The sequence below is a fragment of the Armigeres subalbatus genome, chromosome 3, assembly GCF_024139115.2.
Source record: "Armigeres subalbatus isolate Guangzhou_Male chromosome 3, GZ_Asu_2, whole genome shotgun sequence".
NCBI lineage: Eukaryota > Metazoa > Arthropoda > Insecta > Diptera > Culicidae > Armigeres > Armigeres subalbatus.
This window is the reverse complement of record NC_085141.1, coordinates 61,472,417-61,495,854: the sequence shown is the minus strand read 5'-3', so window position 1 is coordinate 61,495,854 and position 23,438 is coordinate 61,472,417. Positions and strand designations below refer to the sequence as shown.

The 23,438-nt window shown below is 40.6% G+C and overlaps 1 protein-coding gene across 1 annotated transcript; it reads left to right on the top strand.

Annotated features, from left to right (window-relative positions):
• The first annotated feature begins 1,427 nt into the window (after nt 1-1,427).
• LOC134227773 (uncharacterized) lies at nt 1,428-23,145 on the top strand. Its single transcript, XM_062709451.1, has 15 exons — nt 1,428-1,624; nt 2,382-2,582; nt 2,637-2,938; nt 2,996-3,172; nt 3,222-3,597; nt 3,662-4,292; nt 4,356-4,536; nt 11,959-11,980; nt 12,091-12,354; nt 12,627-12,814; nt 12,876-13,200; nt 21,697-21,966; nt 22,032-22,184; nt 22,240-22,723; nt 22,778-23,145. The coding sequence occupies exons 1-15, from the start codon at nt 1,619-1,621 to the stop codon at nt 22,963-22,965; spliced, it is 3,768 nt and encodes a 1,255-aa protein (XP_062565435.1). The 5' UTR covers nt 1,428-1,618; the 3' UTR covers nt 22,966-23,145.
• The last annotated feature ends 293 nt before the right edge of the window (nt 23,146-23,438 follow it).

The following is a 23,438-nucleotide window of genomic DNA, read 5'->3' as shown; positions in this document are numbered from 1 at the left end:
AGATAGAAAAAGGACGAAGAAAGAAATTCTCTGTTCTCAGTTCTCAGTTCACTTTCCTCTTTCCACTTTCTACTTGTCACTTCCTACTTCACATTACTCATTATCCACTACTCGTAATCTGAGGTGTTTTTTTTTACTATTCGGCTAAACGACATTCGGCCAAATGGCCTGACACCGCCAAAACTGGTACAATCACCCTACTTTATGACTATCGGCGTAAAACTTGGCTCTATTGATAGGGCAAAACTTTCTTCCCAGTATAGAAAACTGCTGCAAACATGTGCTTCGTTTGGTTCTCGATCGGGCGTCACGGTTTTCATTGAAGACATCTACAGCCAACTACAGTATCAGGAACTACTACTAATAATGGTTGCTAGAATGCCGCATGAAAGATTAACAACGATAAAACGATCTCTATTACCAATATTAACGTTAACTGGTAGTCGCATCGTTTTAATCGTCATTTGTTATTATAGCTACGAGAATATTTTCTACAGGTTGACAGAAAGCTAGATGAGCGTCATGTAGATGTAAGTACCGAGCGAACAAAACCTGACCCGAGTGAATTAGTCGTCTTGATCTAGATAGAACTTTGTTGATTACACTGTTCTTTTGGTATTAACCCGGTATAATTTTGTAATTGCAATTTTAAAATACACAGGATTTTGTTTTTACACGATTTTTTTTCGCTCGTATTTTTGATCGTGTGACTTCAATTTACCACCAAACTCTTCGAAACATGTTCAAAAAATTCAGAATAAATCAAAGAAAAATCACATGATAATTAATGTGCGTTAAACATTTAGGATAAGTGGCAAATTGAGAAAATGTAAATCGTGTAAAAACAGAATCCAGTGTATGTCCTTTAAATACTGAAATTGCCCAATCTTAAACAGGTAAGAATCTGATATTTATTTTTATTTTGAACAACTATATTTTTTACAATGTCCTCTATTCAGCAATTCAACATTGTTTAGCGAAGTTACACATTTAAACTAGACACCACTCACAACTATGAGTCTCTCGTGTTCCATAATAGTGCTTAGGAAACAGAATTCAATCTAAGTAATTGCAAAAACCAAAGATAAAAATGAAAAATGTCAGCAAAATGTATGCTCTTTTTCTTTGTATTAAGTTAACTACTAAATTTAATTCATTCTAATCATGCATAGAACAAAACAAGAGTGTACAATCTCACATTTGTTCAGGTAAGTAGACCCTGCAACAGAACCGTCCACATATAGCGTACCATTTTATAGCCCAGAGGATGACGAAATAAAGGATCGTCCATGTGCTATGCATATTATATTATCGAATGCTTATATGAACATATCGCGCATCACGGCATTTAGGGAAACGATCATGGAAACGTACCTGATCTAAGTAGAAGCTATCCCATCGTGACTCGTACCTGCACCTTTCGGCTGGGAACGCAATATTAGTTGCAGTTTTAATTCCACGCCGGTTGGGTCGAGACTTCGTTAGTGTTCTAAGTAAAGCCAGTTAACGTGCGCATGATACTATTAACGCAAGTGATTAATTGAGCTGATGCCCATTAGGCAATTGTAGTGCATTCAAGTGGACAGGTGAAATTCAGCTGAGCGTCCCACCAGATATTATGAAGGTTGATAATATGTAATTAAATAAACAACAACTTATAAAAGTTGTACCATGTGTTAGCAATATTCGATCCGCTGAATTAAAAGAATAGACTTTATAAGAGACAATTTAATTCATGCATCGTTGGTAATAGCAAAAGAAGTTCAACTGGTCGTTGCGTATGCATGAGCTTGAATTACGTGTAGGGAAAACACAAGTATGAAAAGGAACTGGATTCTTGGAATCAAGATCTGTATATATCTTGATTCTACGATGATACGCAATATGATCCGTAATATTATGAGAGCATCGTAGTTTTTTTTTCTGAAAGTAGATCAAGAAAAATCCTAGCATTTAAAATTATCAGACCAAATTAGAGCATAAAATCTATTAGAAAGCCTTCTTTTCGGAATATAGTAAAATTTATTAACATGATAAATATACGGCTGTGTAAAATAATTGAAAACTATTGCAGGAAGTGATATTTAAAAAGTGGTTTTGATATTGAAAGTTTAATTAATATTGTCATCAATCGAAATACATATCACTCTTCTACACATTGTAGCCGAACAACTAATTAATTTATGAATCATCTGTCTCGCATATATAATCGACCATTTCAGCAAATTATATTACTTTAAGTTCTACGAAGATTCAAACAACCTGTTTTCAATATCCAATCAAACCTTTTCTAACAATAATAATCAAAAGCTGACACACTCTCCTACTTCGGATTGAGATAGGAAATCAATAAAAGATGTGTCAACCGTTTAATATTTCAGTTACTTTTCCTGGTAATACTGCTGGGGATAGCGATTAATGGCAGTCACCAGAAAACATCTCCATGTCCTGCAGTCTTTAGTTACGATGAAAAGGAAGACACGTCGGACACATGGTATGGAACGCTGCGACTAAAAACCAACGTTCCTTTGCATGGAATCTTCATCGATGTGATTTTCGATGGACAAGTTTACGTGTTTGGGGTATAGAAAACATACATCTCGGATTAACAAACATATAAAGCAGATCAATTTCAGCAGGCATATTTCAAGGACGTTACAACCAAAGATAATCTACGATTTCATATTGAGGATAAGACATATCAGTTGAACGCTGGAGAGACTTTGATTTTAAAATTCTATGTAAAACATTCGGAATACGGACGATCTCCGGGTCTACGGCAAGTCCGTTTCAATGGACAAAATATCTGTGTGGACCTACCAACTGTGAAGCCAACAGTTACTGATCGTCATCAAATCAAGCCAATTGTGCTCAGCCCGTATGATAAACCGATTGTGTATCCAGATGATCCAATAACACGAGAACACCGACCTAACAGGTAACAACGCACGGCTAAAAATTTGTATCCTAATACATTTGTGAAATAACATTACAGAAGTGATAACTTGCATGATATAACAGCATATTCAGTCCAAGCGATCAACCCTGATGTACGTCACGATCCTGAAACTAACCTTCTTGCTAACTATACTTATCCAACATCAACTAGTTCATTGTTTAACACAAAACCCACTTCAATGACCCGAGATGATGTTTCTAAGATGCAAACAAGGTACTGCTGAAAATTCCTAACTAACTGGTCAATGAGAGATTTTTAACAGATTTTCAGAAACATCGAACGTGTCAACTGGAGTCAACAATCAGAACAGTAGCCCGACGATAGAGAAAAACCGCGAAGAATATGATCCTATTCAAGATCCATCAATTTGGAAGAAGCCGACTACGGAAACATCGACATCGCGATCAATTCGACAACCAGTCCCCGGTTATGAGAACACCAACGACAACAACAACAACTATAACTTAAATGTGCGGACCTCTACTAGCCCTGGAAATTACCGTCCACGCACCACCGAGCGTACTACAACCACGGAATCATCCTATTTTCAAGGGGACCATCATTACCAAAGAAGCTCTACTCAAAAGCCGTCGTATTTCCAGGGAGATTATGCCTTCATTCAACCAGTTGAAACATCTGTAACAAAAATTATATACAAATTAAAAACTATCCAACAATCTAAGATTGTATATAATTTTTCAGACCCACTACATAAACTCGTACGACAATGACATCTGCGGAACGGTTGTCCCTAAAGCGAATCCCCTGGTAGTTCACGGCAGCTCAGCTCAGCACGCTCAATTTCCATGGCACGGTGCGTTGTACCGTTCGTCCTCTACCGAACTGCGCTATCTCTGTGGATCCACACTTGTCTCGAAACGGTTCATCCTCACAGCGGCCCACTGCGTTGCTCTGGAGAAAAGCCGTCGTCCAATAGATGCGGATAACTTGCTGCTCTATCTGGGAAAGACCAATCTCAAAAAGTGGACCGGCCCGGAACAAGATGCCAAGGTCGAACGTATTCTCATACATCCGGATTACAACTACGAGCGTTTCTTCGCGGATGTGGCGTTGCTGAAGCTGAAGGCAGATGTGAAGTTTAACAACTTCATTCGGCCGGCTTGTATGTGGAACTTTGACGAAGATTATAAAGTTTTGATCAACAAGGTCGGACTGGTGCCCGGTTGGGGCTACAATGAACGAGGATTGGTTAGCGAGGAATTGTCGTTCGCGCAGATGCCAGTAGTGGCGCACGAAACGTGCATATGGTCCAATCGAGACTTTTTCAGCAAAGTGACCTCGAATACATCGTACTGTGCCGGATTCAGGAATGGTAATTTGGTAGAATATAATTGTCAATCACATGATTTTGAATATTTATTTTTTCGTTTCGCAGGAACCTCGGTCTGCAATGGAGATAGCGGCGGGGGAATGGTTTTTAAACAGAGCAACCGATGGTATCTACGAGGAATTGTTTCGGTCAGTGCTGCGCTTCAAGACAAGATCACATGTGACCCTAACCACTATGCCGTGTTCACCGATGTTGCGAAGTTCTTGGGATGGATTAAGAGTTTTATGTAAAACAGTGTAGAAGAAACTATTTTAAATTATTCAAATGTACGTACATTGACTACAAAAAATAAATTATTATGTAGGATAAAGTGCGTATTAAGTTTCTTGAAGTTATACTTCCACAAAACCTTGGAACGAACGGATTTCGGAACTTGTAATCAAGTTATCATTTGCATAATCAGGCTACCCTTGCCTGACCAATCAGGCTACCCTTTCCAGACGCACCTTGTCCCTTAGTTACTAGAACTTTGTTATTGTACCTTGCAAAAAAATGCCAACTTTCGTGATCATTTTCCAAGGCTCTCATAGATGTGTAAAATTTCTCCGCAGTACAAATAGCACGTGTTATCCAAGCATTCACTGCCGGAATGCACCACGTTATGGTAAAATTTTCAAAAATATCGTAGTAGCTTTTTTTCTTGAGGCATGTTTTTCTTAGGCGACTATCTGGCGCGTATTTTTCGTTGCGACAAAAAATGAGTGGAGGTGTTGTAGCCCTCTACTAGTGCGCTACTACTTGTTTTAACAAATGGCTTAAGCGCCACCTCTTCCGAGGACCACTTTTCGTTTTGTTGCCCGGCTAAACTCCGCTTCAGGGCGGGTTCAATTTTCAATCAACTACCCGAACGTGCTAGTAGAGGCTCTAGTTCTCGAAATACTCGGTTCGCAACCCCTAACAGTTTCAGAAAGTAATCCAAAATACGTTTTTCTACCAGACAATGCACACGAGCGACGGTTTATCATCACTGGCCAAGTTCTTCCCGTAACCCTTGTGTGACCCCAAATGGCTGGAGCGAATTGTTATGACAGCAGATCTCGGTGGGTGCGTGTGCACGCCGGAGGTCTGGCCAGAAGAGGCCGAGTCATGGCTTGCTGCGCACTGATCGACACGCTGAGGTGTTAATGTATAATCGCACGCTGATGGTAACTTACTCAAACCCCACATTTCCCTTCTACTCTCATTAAAAAAGGCAAAAAAAAATCCTCTAGCATAGAACGCAATGATTTTTTTTGGTGTAGAGCTACGTCTAACTTTTCTATATTGGGGTACACTTTACGATTGCAGAAAACTCTAAAAACGTGATGAAAATATGAAAGACTTTGATCGTTAATATCTTATACCGTCCATTAAGTCCAACTATCAGCTTTATGTATAGTAACACCAGCAAGTTGATCTTCAACATATCGATGTTGAACTTGTCAACAACCGCTTAGAACGTGTGTTCCCAAACTGTGGGCCGCGACTCCCGTGGAGGTCGGTTGTGAAAGACGAATCTTGATTCATACTTTTGTCCCACAAATCTATCACAGCCATTAGATTTGGATGTAGCGAATTTTGAGATTTTTCCAAATACAATGCAATCCAAACAATTCAAATCCAACCAAAATCCAATCCAAATCCAAACCCAATCAAAATCTAATCCAAATCCGATCCACATCCATTCCAAATCCAATCCAATCTAAATCTAATCCATATCCGATCTAAATCCTATCTAAATCCGTTCCAAATCCAATCAAATGCAATCTTAATCCAAATCTAATTCAAATCCAATCCAAATCCAACCAAAATCTAATCCAAGTCCGTTTCAAATCCAACCAAAATCTAATCCAAATTCTATCTGAATCCGTTCGAATTCCAAATCATTTCCAATCCATTCAAAGTAATATAATGATGCGATATGAAGCAATTCATAATGGTTTGTTCAATCTAATGCGAACTCATTTTTATCCGAATTCTAAAAGCCAATGTGGGAGGGTCGCAACCAATATGCGATTCTGCTAGGTGGGTCGCATGTACAAGTAGTTAGGGAACATCTGGCCTAGGATATGACATTTATCTAAAATTTCGCAGATATCATACTTAAATGAGATAGCATAAGTATATACCTAAACTTATGTTAACCAGTACTATTAGCCAATAACACCAAACTCATGACTTTGTGAATGCTGGCAACGTTTTTGAGCTTCGTGAATGTTGGATATCGTATCCAACGGGTTATTCCGCTACGACTACTTAGTCAGTAAATTCCAAAACAAACTTCAAGATAATATATTAAGCCTTCCAAACAACTTTGTGGCATACGATAGATCTCCATATCTCTCAGATTTCGTTAGAACTAGCTTAACTGGTAGTCTCATGTATACTAAAGTCGCCAAGTTGTACATTCCGAACTAAATTTATTTTAATCAAAATCAATGTTTCCATGACCCACTTGGGATTTTCTAGATTTTCAACCCTTTTCTCGGAAGTCTCCCAGAGGCGCCTTGTGGTATTGCAAACCAGAAACCACTTTCCAGTGATCTCCCGCGCTTTGTGATTTTTCAAACCACAATCCATTTTACAGCGGTCTTCCAGACGCGCTTTGTGGATAATCAAACCACAAAGCATTTTCCAACGGTCTTCCAGACACACTTTGTGATTTTCCGAACCACAATCCATTTTCCAGCGGTCTTCCAGACACGCTTTGTGATTTTCCAAACCATAAACCATTTTCCAGACGCGCTTTGCGATTTTCCAAACCACAATCCGTTTTCCAGCGCACTTTGTGATTTTCCAAACCACAATTATTTTCTAGAGGTCTCCAGACGCGCTTTGTAATTATCCAAATCACAATCCATTTTCCAGCGGTCTTCTAGACGCGCTTTGCGATTTTTCAAACTACAATCCAATTTCCAGCGGTCTTCCAGACGCGCGTTATGATTTTTCAAACTATAAACCATTTTCCAGACGTGCTTTGCGATTTTCAAACCACAATCCGTTTCCCAGCGGTCTTTCAGACACACTTTGTAATTTTCCAAATCACAATCCATTTTCCAGCGGTCTTCTAGATGCGCTTCGCGATTTTCCAAACTTAAATCCATTTTTCAGCGGTCTTCCAGACGCGCTTTGTGATTTTCCAAACCACAAACCATTTTCCAGCGGTCTTCCAGACGCGCTTTGTGATTTTTCAAACCACAATCCATTTTCCAGACGCGTTTTCAGATTTTCCAAACCAATTTCCAGCGGTCTTCCAGACGTCAAAAAATAACCTGGCAGTATCGCCAAAATGTGTGGCCCCAATGGCCGGATCGAAATGCGATGACAGCAGCTCTTCGTGGGTGCATGTGTACGCCTCTTAGATCTGACGAGAAGAGCTCGAGCATGGCTTGCTGCTTACCGATTGACACGTTGAGATCTTAATGCATAATCACACGCTGATGGTAACTTACTCAAACCCCACAATATACCGTTATGACTCAAGTCCCAAACAGACTCATATTCCGAACACTATAGTCACATGAACTGTTATCTGAAACATTTCATTATTATTGCATAAATAAGCGAATTCTCTCGGCAGGTGTATAGATCAAGGCCATTATAGTAGCCCAACAATGAGATAACTTTGAAATATTGCTTTTTAGTGCTTCCTAAGTGGTGTTCGCGACGATGGACAAGCTGTGGAGTCACCTACACTAGATGAGGATGAGTGCGCCAATTACCGAGGAATAACCCTCCTTAATTCGGCGTACAAAATTATGTCCCGTATTCTGTTCAACAGATTGAGACCGCTTGAAGAGTCCTTCGTCGGCGAATACCAAGCAGATTTTCGTGAGGGCCGATCAACGACGGATCAAATGTTTACCCTGAGACAAATCCTTGATAAATTCCGGGAGTACAACTGGCAGACACATCATCTGTTTATTGATTTCAAGGCGGCGTACGATTCAGTGAAACGGAATGAATTATGGCAAATTATGCTTGAACATGGTTTTCCGGCGAAACTGATACGGCTGATTCGTATAACGTTGGACGGATCGAAATCAAGCGTAAGGGTTGCGGATGAAATATCGACGTCATTTGTTACCTTAGATGGATTAAAGCAGGGTGATGCACTCTCGAATCTACTGTTCAATATAGCGCTCGAGGGAGCGATTAGGAGAAGCGGTACCATTATCACAAAATCGCATATGCTCCTGGGATTTGCGGACGATATCGATATTATCGGAATTAATCGCCGTGCCGTGGAAGAGGCTTTTGTGCCTTTTAAGAGGGAGACAGCGAGGATTGGACTCACGATCAATACCAGCAAAACGAAGTACATGATCGCTGGCAATCAACGTGGGTTCATTAGTGGTGGTGGTAGCGAAATGGTGCTGAATAGTGATAAATTTGAAGTGGTAGAAGAATTTGTGTATCTTGGAACATTAGTGACGTACAATAATGATAGGTGAAAAGGCGTATTGCAGCTGCAAATAGGGCTTATTACGGACTTCGTGACCAGCTTAAGTCCCGTAGTCTGCAAACGAAAACAAAACTCGCGCTGTATACTACTCTGATTCTTACGGTGGCTTTATACGGCCATGAGACATGGACGTTAAAGGAGGCTGATCGGAGAGCTCTCGGAGTGTTTGAGCGTAAGGTGCTGCGGACAATGCTCGGCGGTAAACAGGAGAACAGTATCTGGCGGCGTCGCATGAATCACGAATTGTACCAGGTGTATAAAGGGCTGGATATTGTTAAGCTTATACAACACGGCAGACTACGGTGGGCTGTTCACGTTGTTCGTATGCCGGAAGAACGTCAAGCGAAGATAATATTTAGCAGAGAACCCGGAAGAGGCCGCAGGCGCCGTGGAAGGCCGCGTACACGATGGCTTTTGCAGTTGAAGAGGACCTGAGGGCGCTCAATGTTCAGGGCGACTGGAAGCGATTGGACCAGGATCGAGTCCAGTGGAGAAGGATACTCTATTCGGCGTAGGTTCATCGAAGAGCTGTAGCCCATCAAGTATCAAGTAAGTAAGTGATGTTCGCAACCTGGCGGAAGATTGAAGGAGCGTAGAGAAGCAAAGGTCGAGATAGAGCGGGCAAGAACCAGAGCAGTCAAGTACGAGTCCCGTCAACGGTATTTGGCTCTAGAGAAGGAAGTTAAACGCTGCTACAGACGGGACAAGCGAGCGTAGGTAGACTTCCTGACCGACGAAGGGGAGAAAGCTGTTACAACTGGTGATATTTGCCTCCTCTACAGTGTCTTACGACGCCTGGAGCAAGGATGAATCCAAGGATGCGACGCTACTCCATTATTGCAGGAAATTAAAGCAGTTATTCAAAGCATGAACTCCCACAAGGCTCTCGGGGTCGCATTTCAGCAGAGATGCTCAAAACTGATCCCATGCTATCTGCGCAAATGTTGCATCAATTATATTACAATATCTACAAAACCGAGACTTTTCCTACCTACTAGATGCAGGGCGTTTTAGTGAAGATCCCAAAAAGGAGATATGACTGTGTATGACACATTAGGGTGGTTCAAAAAATCGATTTTGCTCCACAGTGCTCATCTGATTCTTTATCATGTTCTGAGTGTCCTCTGAAAATTTGAGTTCATTTGGATTAAAACTGATTTAGCACAAGCGATTTCAAGTTTGCATGCAAATTAGTATGGGGAAATTTATTTTTTCATTATACTGTTGATGACGCTTCCCCATTATGCGCAGGTTAAAAGAAAACCTACATAGCTAAAAGGAATACTCAACATCTTTCACTCAGTGAAAACCGCATCTTAATTAATCGTTCCAATAATTAGTAATCGAATTTAATCTATATCATGGTTTTCTGGAGCTAATTGCATAACTCCTCAACAGGCAACATTGCTGCTCGTGGCGCGAAAGATAGCACACACAAATTCAGGCTACTATGTTGCACTGCACATTTCAGTGATGCCCTCAAAGAAGTTTAACGATCATGACTAAAGATTCGCAACGTGTATTAAAATCGATTACTAATTACTGGGGCGATCAATCAACATGCGGTTTTCGTTGGGTGAAAGCTGTTGAGTATTCCTTTTAGCTATGTAGGTTTTCTTTTAACCTGCGCTTAATGCGGAAGTGTCATTTACAGTATACTAAAAAAATAAATTTCCCCATACTAATTTGCATGCAAACTTGAAATCGCTTGTGCTAAATCAGTTTTAATCCAAATGAACTCAAATTTTCAGAGGACACTCAGAACATGATAAAGAATCAGATGAGCACTGTGGAGCAAAATCGATTTTTTGAACCACCCTAATGACACATGTATGTGGGCTGCACACATTGTTTATATGCCAGAAGAGTATCAAGCGAAGATATCCAGTAGAGAAGCTTCGTGGAAGGCCGCGTACGCGATGACTGTTTGCAGTAGAAGAGGACCGGAGGGCGGTTAACGTTAAGGGCGATTGTAAGCCTTTGGCCCAGAATCGAGTCCAGTGGAGGAGGATACTCCATTCGGCGTAGGTTCATCGAGGAGCTGTAGCACATCAAGTCAAGAAGGCTACGCAAAACGCACGAGATAGCGAAGTCTGCAGCTCACCGGCAAACGAAAGCCCTTCCGTCATTTCTGACACTACCCCTTCAAGCATCAGGAAGCAAAAGTGTAGAATAGTATCATAAAAATGGATAGCGGATTATATTGAATGACAAGAATTGATTGCGGAAGATAAAAATTAGTATAGCCAATTCTTTGAAAACTCGTATTGATAATATTTAATTTTATGTTTATAGATCGTAAATGTGGTCTCCAGTAGCCTTGCGAGCAAAGGCGTAGGGTTGCCAATCTGGAGATGGCGTGTTCAATTCTCGGTCCAGTCTAGGATGTTTTCGTATGGGAAACATTCTCGACACCCTGGGCATAGTGTATCCTTGTAATTGCCACACAAGATACATATTCATGCAATGGCGGGCATAGAAAAGAGAGCATTCAATAAATTACTGAGGAAATGCTAATAGAATAAAAGAGGGCCAAGTTCCAGTTGGAATGTAGAGCCATAGAAGAAGAAGAAGTAGAGCGTAAATGTGTATTGTGTATAAATATACAATACTGTAAAGTGTCTTTGTGAAGTGATCCTCACGTCTAAGCCTTGCAATCAAACAGACTGCATGAAAACTGCGTCTACTTGTCTCTATAGATGAAATCGCATAAACACCATCCTCATCTTTCAGTATTCTTATTCATTCATAACCGGATTTATGTCTATCTGTTAAACGCCACTTTTATTCAATAATTATAATCAAACTCGTGCAACGGTCACGACGGCACAGTATCACTTGGCCATGCCCTCATCCTCAGTAGCTACCATTTTTCCTAGCTAGATCGTACCGCTCCGCATGTTTATCAGCAAGCAAAATTTGCGGTTAATAAATCACACATTCCTATGATTAAGTGCCTCATTTAATTACATGTGAAAGCGCGGCATTTAGCACGTCATTAAATTTTACCGGTTTTCAATTTTGTTTTGACTACGGTTCTTCGTGGTCGAAGACGATCGGCGACGTCCTTATACGAGAGTCATCTCTTATCAGCCTCATCAATGTTCTCCGACTGGTTGCTTTTCTAAAGATTTCGCATTTGGCGGTTTGCCTTCAAACGGATCGGACGTAGTTTGCAAATTTCTGTCTGTTATCATCTCTTAGTTGTGTCCTAGGCTTGCCTTTGGTAAGGTAATCAAGTATTTGAACAAGCGTTGATGAAATGTACGCATCAATAGTAAGTTGCTGTCGAATATAATGCTCTTATGCGTATTCTAAATAACGGCTAAATTGCAGCGTGGTTCAGCATTTCGCTTCTTCCTGCTTCTACTGAGTACTCAATCGGCTAGCGCCGGGCGCCAAATAATCGAACAGTCCTATCATCAGCCTGTCACCAGTCCGACTACTACGGGTGAAGTCAACTGTAACGATCTGTTCAATGTGGATCGCGAAAGCTACTATCAAAAGCGGTATGAGGGGACACTGCAGCTGAAGAGTGACATCGCGTTGCGTGACGTTGAGATCGATCTTCGGTTCGATCGCCAAGTCGATTTGTTGGTGGTGAGTAATAGGCACACGACATGACGTTTTAATGCATTCGGACTGGGTTTAACTGTTAACTCAAGATTAACGATCGTAAACAATTGCAATAGTGTTTGTGCTTCAGTTCCAATCAAGTGAAACAGTTGCAGTAGAGGCGAGAAAAATAACTGCATATTGATTACATGTGTTTCGAATCGAGAAATTCAAACACATTCCTAAAGGGGACTTCACCGACTTGTGACGATGAATACATTTGAATTAATTAATTTAATGCCGTTTTATGATTTTAGAATTATTTTGGAGGCGCAGCTAGTGTTAATAATCGTGATTTCCGAATAACTAAGTCCGGTTACAAACTATTCCCTTATACGCTATTAAGGATAAAGCTTGAAGTTAGCTATTCCACATCGTCACCCCCACAGCTAGAGGAGGTTCGACTTAATGGAGTTATTGTATGCCCCATTAAATTTGTTAGCAGGTAGATATATAGCTCAATCATTTAATGATATCCCATTTCAAGACCTGATTTCGACTCCCAGAACCAGCGTTTCAACCGAATCATCAACTCCAGTTTATCGCTACCCGCCAAACAGTTGGAGTCTCGAAAGAAATCCAGTTCCGTTACTACGACCATCGGCTATCAGCAATATCCCTTCGTTTCAACCAATTCAGCAACCGGCGGCTGTGCCACGCAATTTCACCGATGAGCGAGAAAACCGTTTCAATTCATCATGTGCGGCAATGAGTCCGAGCATTATTATCACCGCCGGTCGTTGGGATGGAGAGTTGACACTGAACACTGAGGTGGCCGTTGAACATGTGGAGATTGAGATTGTATTCGATAGACCCGTTTACGTCCTTGGGGTGAGTAGAGTGAATATGTTTTAACTTATTTTGTCGCACGGCGGACACGTGAATTGTATGTGCTATAATACGTTCCATAAACTTTTGTGATCCGAGAATGTAACTACAGAGTGTTGCGTTAACTGTGAGTTTTGACACTAATAACTAGTGATAGTGGAGACATTCAATGCTCAACAATGTATCAGTAGGATGTATGAAGGACTCCATGATACGTAAAAATCGTCCATTTCCAAAAAATGACGAAACATGGCAAAATAGGTATCGACAATCAGTATTTTGTAAGAATTATTGTCGGCGAAGCACAAAACTAGAATTCGGAAGTCGGGACTTCCGAACCGAACTTTCTTCCAAAATTTTATCTGTCAAACTAATTGATGCGTTTTTTAACGAATTTTATTTGCTTATTATCTAATACATACATTCATCTCTTAGACTAGATGTTCCGTGTTTTCTTAACACTATAATCCTTATTTGCTATGATACATTTTTTTATTATTATTAATACATTTCAATTGCCTCTGGCAGTTAGGATGTTTCCACTAGTTGAATTGAACCTTGTAGGAATTACAATGTTTTAAACTTAAACTAAACTCAACCTAATTTATACTAAGGGTACAAGGAGCTAATCGTACAATAGAAGATTGCAATTGCTGTACTCAAGCACTTCTTCTAAAATTCCGGCCCTAGCGCCGACTGGCTTACTGAGATCCACTGCTACGCTGTCTCGATCCCTCGCCGGTCCACAAACTTCCTAACTCGAATCCTCCTGATTCCCCCCGAAGTCGAGGGTGGTCCACTAGTTCCGGTGAAGGAAACTTCCGCACGGATGGTGCCACGACTACCGGCGGCTATCGCAGGGGACGCTTTCGCGCATTGCGCCGACTTCGTCTTCGGGTTGCAGAGGTGGTCCGACAGTTTCGGTGATGGATGACGTCCGCACTGGCGGTGCCGACATACCCGAAGCACTGCCTTCATCTTTCTTCTTTCTTCAGAAGGTTGGCGGTTCGAGTGTTGAGGTCGGTCCGAGGATTCCGATTGGCAGAAGACTTCCGGTTCGCTGGCACCCCGACGACTCGAGACCAAAAACTGCTCACTGTGCTGGATTTCCCTCCAGACTGACGCTTACTTGCTGGTCCCTTCTCCATCTCAACTGGATGATCTTCATTAATCCCGGCCCGCCATCGCCTTCTTGTATGCAGGGCATTGGAAGCCACCTGTCGTATGGTCATTTCCGTCCTCCGGTTTGCAGAGCAATCATTTTGGTTGCTTCGTGCAATCTTTAGCAACGTGCACTTCTTCGCCACATTTCCTACATATACCGAATCTGTCCGGGCCTTTGCAGCTTCGCGCCTGGTGGCCAATGCATGGCGATCCATCTGTCCATACTGTTGTGACCGGAGATGCGAATGAAGGCTTTTCATTTTTGCTTCTGTACTTCTTAACAATCATTGGAAGACTGATTTACAATTCTATTCTTCTGACATTTATAACAAACCAAAGCCTCCTATGGGAACTATTATAAGCACTCTATCCATCACTACATTACTCCCTTTCTCTAATCTCTTTATGTTCTTTTATTTGTACAGAATATAGTAATCTAAATAAATAAAAATGAGTTGAAGGCTCGTTTGTCATGATTCAACTCATGAACGAATTGCGTGGGATCAGCTTTCTTTTGCTTCTATCTTCCTCGACATTTGTTGGATGACTGATTTGAAATTCTATTTTTCTTACGTTCATCATAAACCAGAGGCTCATATGTTTCTAATCTACATTGAAATATGTTTACTTTACAACACATACCATCTTTTTACAATATTATTTTAAAGAAAATTGTGAACTTGAATTAATTCAGTTTGCAATAAAAGTCACAGTAACTTTATCACTTTTCTGTTAATCATCCTTCTAGTCTTCGTATTATCTGTTGTTAAAGGGTGGATAACTACCGTATTTTCATTTAATTTATGAACAGATCACAACCTTTCATGATGATTTGATCACTTAGAACATTGAATCTGCTGCACACAAAATAATTGTTTTCTATCTCGAGCGTGGTTCGGGCTATAGTTACGCATGTAAGCATAGTTACAATAGATTAATATTCAACAATAAAATTTTGAAATCTTTAAAAAATGCAAACGTGGACTTCATTGTTATATCATAGATAATATTAAATAATCGCAACATTTCTTTTGTCATTTCATTGCCTGTCAACTCTACACTGCCAAAAATATCTATATAAGATATATGTGCCGCCGTTATAAATTTTTGCAATAGCTCCACCCTAACATAATCGATATAGAACCACACATAAATTAAATAATTGCTAATTCGAGACCACTCATAAAGTTTATTTGGATATATATTTTATTAGCAGTTCACATGGAGAATGGTTATGTGTGCGCTGATATACATCATAAGTTAAATCTATGGATTTTCGCCAATAAATATGTGTGGATTTTTAGTAGTGTATGATTTACTCCAAATAATCCAAAATAATGAACGGTTTTTTCTATGCCCATGATTTGTTTTTTTTTTTTACATAAATCCATGAAATGCGAATATTGCTGTATTCAGTTCAATTAAAACCGATTTCTAAACCACTGTTAGTTTATAAATGAGTTCGTTTCAACATTAAAAATGATATCTATTGTTATCATCAAGTTAGTAATCATTTGGAGAACTATATATCTCATGAAAGCAATCCATTTTCTCTTCATTGGAGTTCCTAATAATTAACTAACTATGGACATTGATTGATCGGTACTCCGTATACAATATCGGAGATGACTATTCCGCATTCTTTATCGGACTTATCAACAGGGTTACTCTACCTTATCCAGCAAAGCTTAGTTCAAGTATGGTTCTCCACCTTCTCAATTGGACCAACCATCATCATCTTTATTTAGTAACAACTAGATATTCCGCCTTCTCAATCGGACTTATCTGAATTTGTCTCTGCTTTATAGAACTGTGGTACTCAACCTGAACGTAGAGCATCATTCCAGTACTTTGCTTTTTTTTCTTACTCGCCGAAGTAGTATTTGCTTGACCTAACATTGTCATTGGAAGCCATCAGGTATTCCAGGTTGCATTTAGTGTAACACAGTGTTAATCCAGTCTGAAAAGCCCTCTGCTGTTGTCTTTATCTGCTCTATAAAAGCATATTGTGAACTGGAATACCTCACTACTTTTATTGGACTTCAGAATATTCTGCAATCTTTATCAGAGCCATACAGTAATATAGTAATATAGAGCCATACAGTAATAACAATTCAAAAATACAAGAGCCTTTTCCGATCTTCGATGATTTGATTTTATAAACGCAGTAAACAGCAACCTAAATTATTGAAATTGTTCCAAAATACGCCAAATTTAATATTTCTGATTCCATTCAAATTTCTTGCAATATTTCTTCAGAATCGCTTCTTAGTTCCACCTAGGGAGACTCAATTGCGCCAATGTTGTGACCGGAGATGCGAATGATACATAGGCTTTTTATTTTTGCTTCTGTACTTCTTGACAATCATTAGAAGACTGATTTACAATTCTATTATTCTGACATTTATAACAAACCAAAGCCTCCTATGGTAACTATTATAAGCACTCTATCCATCACTACATTACTCCCTTTCTCTAATCTCTTTATGTTCTTTTATTTGTACAGAATATAGCAATCTAAATAAAAAAAAATGAGTTGAAGGCTCGTTTGTCATGATTCAACTCTTGAACGAATTGCGTGGGATCAGCTTTTTTTTGCTTCTATCTTCCTCGACATTTGTTGGATGACTGATTTGAAATTCTATTTTTCTTACGTTCATTATAAACCAGAGGCTCATATGTTTCTAATCTACATTGAAATATGTTTACTTTACAACCGACTGCGCCAATGTTGTGACCGGAGATGCGAATGAAGGCTTTTCATTTTTGCTTCTGCACTTCTTGACAATCATTGGAAGACTGATTTACAATTCTCGCTTAACTTTTCAAAATGACCTAAGTAACATTTTTTCATGAATTAATTTGAATACTGCAATCAATAGCTTTCATGTTGTTCTGTTGATTGCGCTATTCAAATTATTTCATGAAAAAAATGTTACTTAGGTCCTTTTGAAAAGTTAAGCGAGAATTCTATTCTTCTGACATTTATAACAAACCAAAGCCTCCTATGGTAACTATTATAAGCACTCTATCCATCACTACACATACCATCTGTTTGATGACTCGTGGGGCGAATCTCAACGGGCAGACTGACCATCTTACTTTCACCTTAACAGCCTCCACCATTTTGTTGACAGCCGCTGCTGGTAGTCGTATCGCTGCTACTTGTGTACCACCGTACGCTCTCCTCAGCCTGTTCTTCTTCCGACGTAATCTCGTGCAGACCTCTGCACTCGACTACTGCCTCCTGTGTTAGAGCTCTTACGTTTGCTTCACTGCCCAAGGAATTGGCCAATTGAGAATGTCCAATGTCGTTTTGATGGAAGCTAGGCATCGGCTCTACTAAACTCTAAGTCATAGCATCCCGTCATGATGGAGCGCAGTAACGCGGCAACCACAATTCTATGCTTAATCTTGACATGTAGATAAATAAGCCTTCTAGAAGAAATTGTCCATTCTGCTTCTGACCAGTAAACCAGAAGGAAGCTTCATTACGACTACTTCATTACGTCTTAAGTTCCAATCCAATAGGTTATGGCCCTAGGGATAATTTTATAGTCCGGGAGAACCTATAGAGCTTGCTGACGATAATCATCTTTCTCTTGCACGCGCATAGAGGGAATAGGATTTGTCGGGAAACGCTTCTGAGGCGTTGCTATCCAAAGATAATCAAACGTCAGCAAGCTCTATGGAAAAACGTGTCAGAGGACGCCTCCAACCTACTGGCCGATTTCTGAAAGGAAGTGGACGCCAAAACGGTGACATGGAGACCGACTTGTTTCGGATGTAAGAACTATTCTCAAGTTTAGCGAATGCGGGTCAGGAACTGGATGCGAATCTGAAAATGGCCATGGTTCTGAAGAGCATGCCAGAGTCTTTTGATTACCTCACAACGGCGTTGGAGACTCGTGCGGACAAGGACTTGACCATGGAATTGGTAAAAAGCAAGTTACTAGATGAAGCACAAGAAAAAAGGAGAAGTCCCATCAAAGTGAGTCCATCCTACGCGTCAAGTTGGATACTGAAATCATAAAGTACGAACTAGAAGTCGTTCAACAGTTCAATGTCGATTTTCTGGATGATCTTGCTGATGCGGCTCCAGAATCTGAAGAAGATATCAACGATGCAACTCTGGTTGAGGAGGAGCTATCGAATGAAGATTCAAGCATGTACGATACTCCGAACGAAGATGACGATGGTGCAGCAGTCGACGAAGTAATCGAGCCAACTGCCACACCGGTTAGATGATCATCCCGTAACGGAAAGGGTTTGTCGCCTCTGCGTTTCCGAGAAACAACAGGAATGGCATGACAATTTAAAGATGAGCCGAAAACATATAACGAAGCAATGAATAGTCCCGAAGCAGAGCTATGGAAGGCAGCTATACGAGATGAGATTAAATCATTGCATGAGAATGGTACATGGCATTTGGCGGATTTACCACCTGATCGGAAAGCGATTGGCTGCAAATGGATTTTTGAACGCAAATTGGACGAAGACGGCAACGTTATAACGCTTTATACCTCGCAATTGCAAGGTATAAAGCCCGCTTAGTCGCTAAAGGCTCCAATCAAAAGTTTGGGACTATAAAGAAGTTTTTGCATCAGTGGTTCGTCAAGTAACTTTTCTAGTTCTGCTAACGGTTGCCAGCCAACGAGGAATGTTGGTCAAACACGCTGATGTAAAAAACCGCCTGCCTCAACGGGGATATGAAGGAGTCAATTTTTATGCGCCAGCGTCCTGGATTTGAAGATGGAAAGCCAAACACAGTATGCTCATTACACAAGTCATTGTATGGGCTAAAATAAGCTGGTCATGGTCTGGATCAAGAAATTCGACCAAATTTTAAAGCAGATGAAATTCCAACAGTCGAAGAATGACGCATGCTTGTACGTTAGGCAAAATGGAAAGAAGTACTCTTATCTGGTGGTTTACGTTGACGACATGGTGATTGCCTGCCACAAAGAAGAAGAATATGAAGAGATTATCCGTAGTCTGAACAAGCATTTCCAAGTGGTATCGTTAGGTGACATACATAATTTCCTTGGCATCAAAGTAAGACGCACCGAGAAAGGTTTTTCATTGAATCAGCAGACGTATATTCAAAAGGTTTTGACACGTTTTGACATGGATCAAGCGAAGCCGTCCAAATACCCCATGGATCCTGGCCACATCAAGCAAAAGGAGGAGGTAGACAAGTTATCCGACTACTATCATTGCGATAAGTGTTTCCATTCTGGGCAGGTCAATGAGTGCACCAACACAGGCAGACTGGACCGAATCCAAAAGAATACTCCGCTACCTCAAGCATACCATGGACCATGAACTCGTTTTGGGAAAATCTGATTCCGACCTGGAGATGTACGTTGATGCAGATTGGGCCAGTGATGCGAAAAGTCGTAAGTCCAACTCCGGGTACTTACTCCTGTTTGACGGTGGACCAACATGCTGGGGATCCCGAAAACAAACGTGCATTGCCCTCAGCAGTACGGAGGCGGAGTTCATGGCGGTCGCAGAAGGTTGCCAAGAACTACTGTGGATTGATCGTTTACTAGCGAATTTCACGGTGAAAACAGCCAAGCCAATAGTAATCCATGAGGACAACCAGTCTTGTATAAAACAATTCCGGAAGTCCGGACGTTCCATTAGCCGCTCAAAACACGTGGACACAAATTACCATTTCGTGTACCAACTAAAGGAGGATGGGATGATCCGGATGCAGTACTGTTCTACAGATGAAATGGTGGCCGATATGCTGACAAAGCCCCCGACCAATGTGAAGCTATCAAGATTCAGGGAAGCAGGTGGAGTTCACCCGTCGAGGAGGAGTGATGGAAGCTAGACAGCTTCCTACTAAACTCTAAGGGGCAAGCCAGAGTAAACGCGACGAGCGATGCGACGCGACGCGACTCACGTAAAAGAATAACAATCATTATCAACAGGCTGTCAAATTGCACTGTCGCGTCGCGTCGCATCGCTCGTCGCGTTTACTCTGGCATGCCCCTAAGACATAGCATCCCGTCACGATGGAGCGCAGCAACGCGGCAACCGCTTACCCTAATCCGATTGGCCGGATTTTTTTTTTTTTTTTTTGTGTCTTTATTAAGGAGACTTTCAGCCCGAGGCTGGCTCGTCTCCGAATTGGCCGGATTGAATTATGACCAAAATACGACTTTTTATACCCAAAACGAGTTAAAAAACTATTATTTTTATAATGAACGGCAACATTACCGCAGGTGAATTAAACAGAGTTTTTTTTTTTAATATTCTATGACTTCTTATATGCTACGAGCTCGGTGGTCTAGTGGCTACCGCTTCTGCCTTATAAGCAGGAGGTCGTGGGTTCAATTCCAGGCTCGTCCATTTCCTATTTGTATTTCTATCTTAGTTCTTTCTGTGTTTCACGTTCTCTACCAAAACGATTCCTACTGTTATAACCTTCCACACAATCCCAAAACCTCCCGTGGCACCTATGAGAGGTCGTAGAGTTCTCTGCATCTTTCTTAAGTAGGTGTCCAACTAACCATCCTTCCCCTTCCTCTCAGCATTCGCAAGGACGTGGCCAGGACAGATCTCGACTATTGGAAAGTGCCTTGCTTCCATCTAAGAGGTAGTGATTAGTCCCAAATCATTATCTGTGGTAACGGATGAAAGTGAAGCTACTCTCGTACAATAGTGTTGGCTTGTACCTAGGATAGGATGTGCCAAGTAGTCATTAAAAATCGTACCGATTTTCTGTCACAATCGTACCGGTTGCTGATTGGTTGAAAATGACAATCGATTACTTCGATTGGTGGCGGCGCGTTTTTCGTAGGGCAGCATGTTGTTAGTTTGGCCGTGTTGCTGGTTTGTAAAGTTGATATTAAGCAAAACACGTAAATGTTTGAGTTCCAGTTTTTTGGCACAAAACCAATTTATATTGAACTGCAAACGCCATATAAATTTATCTAAAGGCTTGTTAAGGTTTAAAACTGTTGATTTTAAGCATTATCATTCACCTTTATGTCATTTTCGATCTCAAAATCATATTTTCATTAGCGAAAATTTCTCACTGTTAGTCTTTCGCTTCTCTTACAAAAATAATGGATGCAACGGAAAAAAAACATCAAATTTTGATACATGATGTTTGGAAGATTTTGTACCAAATTAATTTGGATGCACTGGCGACCACCTCGTCAGAGCAACCGACTAAAAAACAACAAGGCAGTCTTAATTGAGTTGTCACATCCTATCCTAGGCTTGTACCACCTACGAATATGTGCGAAATGCTTAATGCTAAAGCTAATGCTAATTCTATGACTTCTTATATGCTAACTTATATCCAACACTTCACAGAATCTTTTCGGAGAAGTACATACCCTGGACGGCGTCCGATTTATAATTGAAAACAGCACCCTGGCGCTGGCTGCCGATGCCGAGGTGAAACTCAACTTTTTCGTGAAATTTAACGAGAACGGTCGAATCCCGGACGTCCAGGAGGTCAACTTCAATGGTCGGGATCTGTGTCGGCAACGAGTGCGACGGGTTTCTGTTACAAGCGAGGCCTCTGTGGGAATTTTTGACACGAGAAGAGTGACAACCGAACGGACGTTAAGAGAATCGAGCGTAAGTTGAAGCTTGCTTTTTGATGCGTTTTTTTATGAACGACCACTAGTATCCACATTTTTTAGACGACAAAAGCTGTATCAGAAGAAGAGTATGATGAAAGCGATTGCGCCACGATATATCCTTCGAACGATCCCGTCGTTCAATCCAGAATCATCGGCGGAACAAATGCTAAATCTGGAGAGATTCCGTGGCACGTCGCCATATACAATGATGATGTAGGTATGGTCGTATCATAAATTTTGCATTAACTCTAATGACTTTTGACTATAGCAATACCAATGCGGTGGAAGTATCATCTCGAGCCGAAGCATTTTAACAGCAGCCCATTGCCTTACCAAGGAAAATAGTAACGAAACTTTGGAAATGGAACTCTTCAAGGTCTACATCGGTATTGTGGATATCGGATTGATAGATGATTATTTCTTCCATACTGCTGAAAGCGCCACAATCCATCGCGATTATAATTCAGCGACGCAGACTACGGATATTGGAATACTCAAACTTAGGAGGGATATCATTTTCAACAATTTCATCAAACCTGTTTGTCTGTACCGGAATACGACTGACATCAGTGCGTTTTACAACCGATATGGAAAGGTGGCCGGATGGGGAATTAACAGGAATGGCATTGTTACCAACATCTTGAACTATCTGGATATGCCCGTTGTTTCACAGAAAAAGTGTTCACAGACAAATATTCAGTATAACACAGTTCTGGCGTTCGGAGAATCGTTCTGCGCGGGACATGCTGACGGTTTGTTATAAAAATTCCTAATTAAATAACCATTACTTACCATACTATCCCTAGGAAACTCGGTGTGCAATGGCGACAGCGGCGGAGGGCTGGTATTTGTCGATAACTATCGATACTATCTACGCGGAATTGTATCGATCAGCGCTCAGAAACGCAACCAACTCATGTGTGATCCGAATCGCTACTCTGTGTTTACTGATGTGTCTAAGTTTCTCAAATGGATTCGTGAAAATATGAATTAGCATATACAAGGAATGTCATCTTTCGTTTGAGAAATCCTATATTTTGAGATTTTGAGGAAAGAGGGGAAAGTCAAACAAAAATCAAACTAAAGAGGACCCGCAAACCCAAAGTGTTAACTCAATCGATTCAAAATCTCAGCGAATTGAAGTGATGAATGTAGTGTATAAAAATGTGAGACACACTTTTTGGTACTCAGCATCTTTACTTATTGGGTTTGTTCGTCAAAATTTCAACGAGAAGACGGTATTTTTTCGCTATTGAAATTATGGCAAAAAAAATCACTATTTTTCCCAAGTAAATAGTTACCAACAATCGTATGATTCATAACTTTGTTGAACCAAAATAGTTGGATGCAATATAAAATTTAAACTTGCTTGTTTAAAATAATTGTCTAACTTAGAAAAAAATATATTTAAAAAAAAAATTCAAAGTTAAAGAGGGACAGATAAGGATACTGCAATAATTATCTTTG

Bases quoted from the DNA above. Each gene is read 5' to 3' on its own strand.
- LOC134227773 (XM_062709451.1), top strand. The intron at 3,598-3,661 runs GTAACAAAAATT...ATAATTTTTCAG, and splicing joins TTCAACCAGTTGAAACATCT to ACCCACTACATAAACTCGTA. The intron at 12,355-12,626 runs GTGAGTAATAGG...TTATGATTTTAG, and splicing joins GCCAAGTCGATTTGTTGGTG to AATTATTTTGGAGGCGCAGC.